The sequence below is a fragment of the Phyllostomus discolor genome, chromosome X, assembly GCF_004126475.2.
Source record: "Phyllostomus discolor isolate MPI-MPIP mPhyDis1 chromosome X, mPhyDis1.pri.v3, whole genome shotgun sequence".
Taxonomy (NCBI): domain Eukaryota; kingdom Metazoa; phylum Chordata; class Mammalia; order Chiroptera; family Phyllostomidae; genus Phyllostomus; species Phyllostomus discolor.
This window is the reverse complement of record NC_050198.1, coordinates 31,637,539-31,648,144: the sequence shown is the minus strand read 5'-3', so window position 1 is coordinate 31,648,144 and position 10,606 is coordinate 31,637,539. Positions and strand designations below refer to the sequence as shown.

At 41.4% G+C, this 10,606-nt stretch overlaps 1 protein-coding gene and 1 pseudogene across 1 annotated transcript; both read right to left on the bottom strand.

Annotated features, from left to right (window-relative positions):
* Positions 1-740: 740 nt before the first annotated feature.
* On the bottom strand, positions 741-1,475 carry LOC114505201 (ferritin heavy chain-like). The gene is given in 1 exon segment (XM_036017113.1): positions 741-1,475. A coding segment is annotated over 1 exon segment (528 nt). The 5' UTR covers positions 1,465-1,475; the 3' UTR covers positions 741-936.
* A 6,339-nt stretch (positions 1,476-7,814) lies between these two features.
* LOC114504542 lies at positions 7,815-10,200 on the bottom strand (annotated as a pseudogene).
* Between the last annotated feature and the right edge of the window lie 406 nt (positions 10,201-10,606).

Here is a 10,606-nt window from a genome sequence, read left to right as displayed (position 1 = left end):
CTTTTAAGAGTCTATATTGTTTTGTTATTTTCCCTTTCACTACAAAAGTGATAATCAACCTCTTTTAAGAATGTGTAACCATCCCTGGCTGGTGTGGCTCAGTGGATTGAGCACTGGCCTGTGAACCAAAGAGTCACTGGTTCAATTCCCAGTCCGGGCATATGCCTGGGGTGCAGGCCAGGTCCCCAGCACAGGGTGTGCAAGAGACAAGCACACATTGATGTTTCTCTTCCTCTCTTTCTCCTTTCCTTCCCCCCTCTCTAAAAATAAATAAACAAAATCTTTTTTTTTTAAATATTGTTGATCTTGACTACTGAATTTGTTTGGCACCTTTTTTAAAAAGATTTTATTTATTTATTTTTAGAGAGAGAAGGAAGGGAAGGAGAGAGAGAGGGAAACATCAATGTGTGGTTGCTGGGGGTTATGGCCTGCAACCCAGGAATATACCCTGGCTGGGAATCGAACCTGGGACACTTTGGTTCCCAGCCCGTGCTCAATCCACTGAGCTATGCCAGCCAGGGCTAAATAAACAAAATCTTAAAAAAAATGTATAAGCAAAAAAGAGAAAATAGGATCTCATATTACCACTCATTCCAAGTAGCCAATTTTATAGTGACTTTGATTAATTTCCTTCTACACACTTCCCCTTCTCTCCTTTGTTTTTTACATTTACATAAATGTATAAACATATAGTTAACATAAGTGTTCCTTTTGCTAAGGTTTGCTCATGATATACAAACTGTTTTTCTTTTCTTTTTTTGTACCAAATTACTTTATTTGAAGGGACAGTATAAATGAAGGACATAAGTGGATGATTTGGTACAAGTTATAGAAAAGGTAAAGTTAATTCCCACAGGCACATACTGCTTCAGTGACCAGGGAAGTCACCCCTGTGGCTGTGGGAAGGCAGCCCGAGGTTTAGTTCTCTTCACTCTCTCAGGTGTGCTTGTCAAAGAGATCCTCTGCCATGCCAGACTCAGGAACCCCTAATCTGTGCAAGCTGGTTATGTGGTCACCCAATTCTTTGATGGATTTCACCTGCTTATTCAAGTAGTGAGTCTCAATGAAGTCACACAGATGAGGGTCATTTTTTTCAGTGGCCCATTTGTGCAAGTCCAGTAGTAACTGATTCACACTTTTTTCCAAGTGTAATTCACACTCCATTGCATTCAGCCCATTCTCCCAATCATCACAGTCTGGTGTCTTGATATCCTAAAAGAAGATTCGGTCATCTCATTGGTTCTGCAGCTTCATCAGTTTCTCAGCATGTTCCCTCTCCTTATGAGATTGGTGAAGAAAATACTCGACAAAGTTCTTCAAAGCCACATCATTGAGGTCAAAGTAGCAAGACATGGACGGGTAGATGTAGAAGGTGTAGAGCTCCAGGTTGACCTGGCGGTTGATGGTGGTCTTCGAGTCCTGGTGGTAGTTCTGGTGTACCTGCCAAATGGACATGGTTGTCATGATGGGAGGCTGAGGACAGACGGCTTTGCGGCACTGGAGCAGTGGCTGGGGGCCTGTGGACTGCCTGAGGTCACAGTGAGGTGGCAGGATGGATCTGGCAGCTGGCTGGGATGGGGGGTTGAGTGCCAGGTTCCATTCAAGCACTATTAAAGCAGGAAACTATGGTGACTCTTGGCAGACTGTCACGAACTATTTTTCGACTCCGTTTTCATTACACGATAATATTGATAATGGTAGTAATGATGATAATGATAATACAGATGATGATGAGAATAATAATATTTGTGGCAGTAGCAGGAACTAACATGTAACTAGCCTACATTATACCTGGCACTCTACTGGTGCATTTTATATACATGACTATCTTAATTGTCACAACTGCTCTCAGAAGCAGGTATCGTTATCATCTACATCTTACAGATGAAGAAATTGAGTCCAGAGTGGATAAGCAAGTAGCATGTGGTTGTTGTACAGCTGGTCACTGGCATAGATGGAATAGTCTTGACTCAACAGAAAATATTTACTATCACGACACAGAGGTATTTTTAACAGCTGCATATTTTCTCTTGTGCCACAATTTATCAATCATCCCCATATTCAAGGACATCTGTGTAATTTCTGTCACAGTGGCAGTGATGTTTCTTGTCATTTATCTTTGTACATTATAGTGAGCATTCTAGAATTTGTTTCAAAAGGCATGCACATTTTGAACTTTCATAGACATTGCCCAATTGCCTTTTGAAAAGTTAGTGCAAGTTTTCACTCCCACTAATAATGAATGAAAATGCCCCTTCTAATCATTTTGTCATGTTTTTTAAAAATTGATTATTTTTAGAGAGAAGGGAAGGGAAGGAGAAAGAGAGGGAGAGAAATAACAGTGTGTGATTGCCTCTTGCATGCCCCCTACTGGGAACCTGGCCCATAACCCAGGCATGTGCCCTGTCTGGGAATCGAACCAGGGACCCTTTGCTTTGTAGGCTCATGCTCAATCCACTGAGCTACACCAACCAGGGCAATTTTGTCATATTTTTAATCCTTGCCATTTGATAGTTGAAAATATCTCATTTCTTTCTCCTGTTTGTATTTATTTAATTATTAATAAGTTTGAGTATCTTTTCAGGACAAGCCATTCATATAGAAAAGCCACTGGAAACAGCTTGGGTGTGCTCTCAATTTGGGTGGGTGGGGGTTTCAGTGAATTACCAGAGTGGGTCTAACAGTGTTATCCAGGTTAATGGAGACTCAGATATGGCACTGTCCTGTTGCCTCTGTGGTAGGAGGGCTCAGAAAAGGAACAATGGCCTCTACCAGCACCTCTGTCTGGGAGAAAGCTGTCCCTCAGCTTCTCACCCTGATGTCAGACAGTTTAGTTTCTTCTATATGCCTCTGGTGCCTTTTGAGCTGTCGCCCCAGCACTGGAGCTCAGAACAAGTCCTACTAAGTGCATGTATGGGTCCTTTAAGAGGAATATCTGGGACTCCAAGAGCCCTCTGTCTCACTCAGCCACAATTCCTGCTGTTTTTTACAGCCAGAAGTTGTGGGGACTTCTCTTCCTGGCACTGGAACCCTGGGTTGAGAGGGCCTGGTGTGGGGCTGGGACCCCTTGCTCCTCAAGGGGATCTCTGAAGCAGAGATATCCCTCCCAATTTTTATCCATCAGACATGGTTGGGGGACCCGTCTGTTCTGTGTCTCTGCCCTTCCTACCAGTCTTAATGTGGCTTCTTCTTTATTTCCTTAGTTGTAGGACTTCTGTTCAGCTAGATTTCAGGCAATTCTGAATGATGGTTGTTCTGTAGTTTAGTTATAATTCTGATGTGGTTGTAGGAGGATGGGAGTACTGCATTTACCTAGACTACCATCTTTTTAAAAAAATATATTTATTTATTTATTTTTAGAGAGAGTGGAAGGGAAGGAGAAAGAGAGGGTGAGAAACATCAATGTGGGAGAGAAACATCAATTGGTTGCCTCTCATACACATCTTGACTGGGGACTGAACCTGCAACCTAGGTATGTGCCCTGATCGGTCACTTTGAGGACAACACCAAACCAACCAAGCCACATTGGTCAGGGCTACGCTGCCATCTTGACTGGAAGCCAAAAGATGTTTCTATTTACACCTCCCATGTGAAATTTACACTTATTAAAATGTACCTCCCTAATTACTTTGAGGCCCTGAAACCCAATGCCGAAGTCTTATAACATTTTCTTATAACTTACAACATACCATTACAGGGTATCCTGTTACTAAACCAGATGTGATTGCCTCTTTGGAGAAGAGGGGACTTTGGATCATAGAGAAAGAAATCTCAATTTATTTTTTTTAGATTTATTTATTTATTTATTTTTAGAGAGGGAAGGGAGGGAGAAAGAGAGAGAGAGAAACATCAATGTGCGGTTGCTGGGGGCCGTGGCCTGCAACCTAGGTATGTGCCCTGACTGGGAATTGAACCTGCGATGCTTTGGTTCGCAGCCTGCTCTCAATCCACTAAGCTACACCAGCCAGGGCTTGAAATCTCAATTTTGAATTGTACAGGTAAATAAGAAATGAACAGGTGAGAGACGATGAGAGTAAGATCCCAGTGGACCAATGAGGGCTGGATATCTTTGAAGGCTCAGAACTATCTTCCTAAAGGATTTGAACTTTTTTTTTTGTTAACTCCGAATTGTTAGTTTTGTGAGTTACTGTCTGATGGTAATCTTAGAATGACATGGTGCTTATTCTCTTGGTCACCTCTGTTATTTTCAGCTTTCCTGAAAGTCTGTTTTCATTCTATTCGAGTTCCTTCCCTCCAAATTCTGGATCTACTGCTTTTTCAAAATCCTTTCTTCCTACTCATGGCTTCCTAAATCTATATGCACCTTCTCTCCTCAATTTTAAGGTATAGTTTCTTAAACAATCAAAGTCACACATTTATTACTTTCCTGTTTCAATTTTTATTAGAGAAATTTGGGGTTTTTTTCCTCCTCAAACTCAAGGTATAGGATAGACATGTACTTCTGAGTAGTATATAGACTTAAAATAAAAGTAAGCCCACCAGAGATCTGGTTATGGCAAAGGTGTATTTACAGGGTATGGCTTCTTCTTTCTTTCTATAAGTCTGGCAAGTTGATGACCAGCTGGAAAGGAACCAGGAAAACCAAAAGAGACACCTGAGGCAAGCTATATCCATTAACAAGAAGAATGTAACTTAGGAGATAGGTCATGAATGTCATGGATTTGTAAATCCATTTCCTCAGAATACATGGGTGGTTTCTTTATCACCCACACCATATATATATGGAAAAGTTCCACAGACAATTTAGCCTTACTGAGTCCTAATAGCGCTTCATAACACAGGAATGTTGTCAATGTACTGAATTTGGTAAATTATTAATTCAGGTAGGTAAGAGAAAAAGGACAGAGTGAAACCCCATCACTATACTGTGGGTGAGAAAAGTCATAATTATAACCCATTCTTTGTTCAGCATAACACAACTCAAGCTGGAAAGGAAACTTATTAATTCGTGAGTGTAGAAAAACTCTCCACAAGAATTTACTCTTTACTGCAAGCAGGAGAAAAACCCTATGAATGTGCAGAATACAGAAAAGCCTTCAACAAGAAGGCATACATCAGTGTACATAAGAGGGTGCACACAGAAGAAAAAAACCTTCGAATGTAACAAATGTGGCAAATCTTTCAGAGAGAAATCAACACTGCATAAACATCAAAGAACTCATAAAGGTGAAAACCCATATGAATGCAATGAGTGTGGCAAAACCTTCTGAGAAAAGAGAAAGCTCAATATACATCAGAGAATTCACCCAGGAGAATATTCTCAGAGTGGGAAAACCTTCAATCAAAAGGTACACCTCAGTGTACACCAGAGAACACACATAGGAGATAAACCATGTGAATGTAATAGATATGGTAAATCCTTTAGAGAGAAATCAACACTATGTAGTCATCGAAGAACTCATACAAGAGAGAAACCTTATATGTGTTAAGACAGTGAAAAGCCTTCACCCTTAAGCTGAGTCTCAGTGTCCATCAAATAATTCATACAAGAGAAAAAGTTGATGGATGTAGTATATGTGGAAAAGTCTTCCGGGAGTCATAGCTCATGTTACATCAGAGAGCTCATACAGGAGAAAAATTTGAGAAATCCTATGAATGCTGTGAATGCAATGAATGTGATAAAGCTTTCTTCCAGAAATCCTGTCTCATTATTCATCAGAGAGTTCACACAGGGAAAAAACCCTGTGAGTGTAAATGTATGTGATAAAGCTTTTGTCTGGAAATTATACCTTATTATATGTCAAAGAACTCATATAGGAGAGAAACACTATAAATGTGATAAGTGTAGTAGAGCCTTCAGTGAGAGGTCAAAGCTCACTGTACATCAGAGAACCCACATAAGATAGAAACCCTATGACTGTCCTCAATATGAGAAAAACCTTCTGCCAGAAGTTAAGGCTCATGATGGGTTAAAGAACTCAGAGAAAAGAGTTTGTGACAACTGAAAATGGGAAATCCTTCATAGAAAAGTCAAAGAAAAAGGAAAAATGAGGTTGGGGATCACGTTTTAGTTAAGATGGTCAGGCAAGGCCTTTCTGAGAATGTGACATTTTGAGCTTAGACCTGAAAATGAGGTGTTAGCCATACTGGGGGTAAGAACATTCCAGGCAGAAGGAATAGCAAGAACCAAGGTCCTGATGCAAAACAACTTGGCCTCTGTACTTGTTATCCTGGGTTTGTACTGACTGACTATTTTATATCAGAGAGATTGTTCAAGTCTGTAATCTTTTGAAGCTTTGAATGTATGAGAGCCTTTAGCTAAAAGCTAAACCTCACTGTAAATCTTGGCACAGTATCAACAGAAACCTACTTTATTTTGATAAACATAGTTCAATGGAAATAATTAGGGAAATATTTCAGTATTAATACTAAAATTCTTATAGAAAAATTAGTAAAATATATTATTAAGAATAGCTGTTTGGCATCTCTCATAATGGGGAATAAGTACCATGAACAAGAAATAAAAGGTTTATGAATGTATACAAAGTTACAGATTTAAAGATAACCACTAAAGGAACAACAATTATAAATATACTATAAATGTCATAAATTATTAGAAAGGATGTGTAATCAGAACAAATTAAAGAAAAAAAACACTATGGCATCAAATCCAATTTCCAGAAGTAGCAACAATTGATAATACAGTATTTCTTCTCCAGCCTCTTTTATGGTCAAGGTTTTGGGTGTGCTTCACCCTTTCTGAGCTTGATCATTCAGTCTTCCCAGAAATACCTGATAAGCTTTTAGGAAATTTGCTTGTTCCTTAAAGTCACCAGAGTTTATTTCTTCTGCTTTTGATGAATAACTATCACATTCAGGAATTGGTACAATGAGTAATGGCACCCATTATGGACCCTCAAGGAAATGCAAGATTTGGTTATCTAGACTGGTTGGGGCTGAAATCCAGTTGGCATTAAGGATGGGGCCTTGGGAATTCCTTGACATGTAGTGGCAGATAGCTGCTTTAATGACCATCTGTGCTTAACTTGGGTGAAGTAAACACTGAAAACAAGGCTTTGAGTAGATGAGTATCCATCCCTGACCAAAGAGTACAAAGGACATAAAGGACTGCTTTTTCATGGGGGTGGCTGCTTCCAATGGGGCTGGCAGCACAGAGTCGCAAGTTCAGATTCTTAAATTCTCTGCTCCAGGCACAGACTAAAACCCAGGCATTCCATAAAAGTTTGAAATTATTACTTTGTTCATTCATTGAATCCCTGGGCTAAATTCCCAGCCTATCATTTTAAACTTAGGATATTGATTGTGAAAGAGAGAATGGTGGCTGAGAGTTAGAATGATAATATGTGGGAGGATGTGGAAGAATGTGAGTACTTTGAACTTTTATTTCCCACTGAGCTTCCTGAAGAGACTGTATCTGCTTTAATTAAAGAGCTTGTAGTGCCCTCAACTGAGAATGATACTTTTTAAAGGAAGCCAATTATCTTACCCTTCACTTTATGTGCTTTACAAACAATTCTCCCACAACCCCATGAGATAGTTACTATAATTATCATCCTCATTTTACAGGTGAGAAACTGGGGCATGGAAATATTAAGTGCCTCCCTTAAGGTACAGAGTTTGTAAGTGATAGGGATGGTATTTGAACCTGAGAGAACCTATGCTCTTAATCACTACACTATCTTCCACGCCCTCTACAACCTTGAGTGATCTGGTATCCAGATTAGAGCTTTAAATATATGACTCTGGTTGAATGGGGGTACCTCCAGTCATTGGAAAAATGAAGAGGGTCAGGCATCAGAGGTCTCTTGCATTGCTTACAGGTAGGTACCATCCTTTATTAAGTCCACAAAAGAAAGAAAAGGAAGGAAAGTAAAATCTGTCTCTGGGAATGAGTCATGAAGTCATTCTCTCCATGTCAGGTTTTGCATTCATATTACACCCCTTGAGCCACTCAGATAAATCATGGCCATAACAGTACTGGATCCAGGAACCCCTGGGAAAAGGAAGGGAGGAGGGAGGATGAAGTGGACAGGCTGACAGAATGGTGGTGCCACCAGCTGCCCAGGGTCCAAGCCATTCCTGTGAACTTACCAGGCATTCATACCATTCTGTGAGGACACTACCTTCTTGACACACAAGATGTCATCCAGAATATGGCGGTTGAGAAGGTCTGGGAGAAAGACAAAGATATAATGATCTGGTGCATTGGAGACAGGGTAACAGTGTATGTAGGGTCCAGGGGTCCTGGTTTTCTTGGGGCCTGAATAACATCAACAACTACATTAGCTGATTCTGGATAACCTTGACATACTTGTCAGCTGGTTACTTCAACTATCATGTTGGCTGGTTCTGTATAATCTTAACTCATTTTGACTCATCCTGAATGACCCTGACTATCATGTTGGCTGGTTATAAATAACCTCAACCACCATATTGATTGGTTCTGGACAGTCTTAAAGTCCATGTTGGCCAGTGCTATATATCTTCAACTCTCATTTTATGTGGTTATGAATTACCTCAATTGCAATGGTAGCTGACCTGACATCATGTCAACCACCATGTTGGCTGGCTGGGAAGGTGCTCAACAGAAAGGTTGGTCAGTCCTGGTGACTTTAAACACTGTCTTGTCAGGTCCTGGATAACCTCAACTTTCATTTTGACTGGTTATGATATGAATAACCCAAATAACCTCAGTATCCATTTTGATCTGTCTTGGACAACCTCAAACACCATTTTGTCCAACCTTGAACAACTTCTGCTACTCAATTTTGTATTCAACAACACTACAATTTATCTGGAAATTTCTATCCTTTCTGCACATAGGTACCTTGTTTCTGTTCCTACAATTAGGTATCTGCTTCTTCCCCCATCCCAGGGGATGAACAACCTGAACCCCAAATCAGGGCAATCTTAATTCCACATGAGGTGAAGTTTCCTGTTTCCCAAGTTCCAGAAAACTACAGCCTCCATTCTGGGTGAGGTTTAGGAGCTATGAGTCCTCCTGACCCAGACAACATTTCAGTGCAGTCTGGGTTAGGAGAAAGGGTGGTGTCTCTAACAGCCCAGGCAATTCTTCTGCTTTCCCTATTGTTTTTCTGCTTGTTACTGGAGATTGTGGCTTAAATAACCTTGCCCTCTATGTGTTGGGGTCAGGCAGGGCTTCTGGGCATCCCCATTGCTGCCTTACCACGACACTCCATGTGGCAGAGGTTCTTGGTGGGTGTAACACCATTGTCACACCACCAGGCAGAATTCAGCTGGAAAATGCCATAGTCACTGCTGCCGTCAGGATTGTGGTTCATGAAGGCGGTGTCAAAGCCACTCTCATAATGTGCTATGCATAGCCCTGGGGAAGAGAGAGGGAAGGTAGCACGTGGGCATGCATTCTAGGAATAGAAGAGGTTAGGAGGAGCAGGGTGGGGACAGGGATGGTTGTCATCTCAGTTGTGGGGTTGATGTTCTTGGTTTGGTGGTGGTGTTGATGTTGGTGATTTTGGTGAGATGTCAATGATAACAGTGTTTATGGTATTCATGGTGGTAATAACAGTGATAACATTGATGGTAGTGATGGTGTTGATGGTAGAGATGAGGGTGATTGTGAAGGTGATGATGGTAATAACATTAGAGTTGGTTAAACCACTCATCAGTTAGTCAGGGGGTGACTGAGAGGATTATGCCCTGACCTAGGGGGGTGATAAATGACAAGGGGAGGGCCTGTATCTGAGTGTGGTGGGATGTTTGGGGTATAGGTGGGGCATGGGGCAACTGAGGTCTCACAGTCTCCAATGCTGTAGCCTTGGAAGCCATTGAGGCCCGCCTTCTCCAGCTTCATTGCCAGGTCGCAGCGTTCATAGATCTTGGCATCCACAGTGGCAACTATCAGCATGAGGGTCACCACCACAGTCCCCCAGGCTTGCATTGTGACTACCACAAGCCTTCCTAGTAGATTCCTTGCTCCAGACTCACCATGCAGTGTTCAGAACTAGGGCATTCTGGAACTCTGGGCTTTATGAGTAAAGACCTAAGTCATAGATGTTCTGGAACACAGAAGCCAGAGGGTTGGGTACCTCACCATCTTCTTCAGTGCCAGCCCTGTTACACACACACACACACACACACACACACACACAGAAAAAGAAAGACACTGACATATACACAGAGATGGAAGGAGACAAAAGACAAAAACAGGGAGAAACTGAGATGTCAGAGATACAGGGAGAGGGGTGCTGGGGACACACAAAGGACAGACAGGATTCATGTTTGGCTCGCATTCCTTTACATTCTTTAACACTGTGTCACTCTACTATTAATTATTCTCTAGCACTTGGTTACCTCCATTTTCTTTCTTTCTTTCTTTCTTTCTTTCTTTCTTTCTTTCTTTCTTTCTTTCTTTCTTTCTTTCTTTCTTCCTTCCTTCCTTCCTTCCTTCCTTCCGTCCTTCCTTCCTTCCTTCCTTCCTTCCTTCCTTCCTTCCTTTCCTTCCTCCCTCCCTCCCTCCCTCCCTCCCTCCCTCCCTTCCTTCCTTCCTTCCTTCCTTCCTTTTTTACTCACTCTGTCCTATACCTCCATTCCCCCCATTCTGCTGAGTGGTCAGCTCTGTTCACTACACTGTGCCTACTACCAC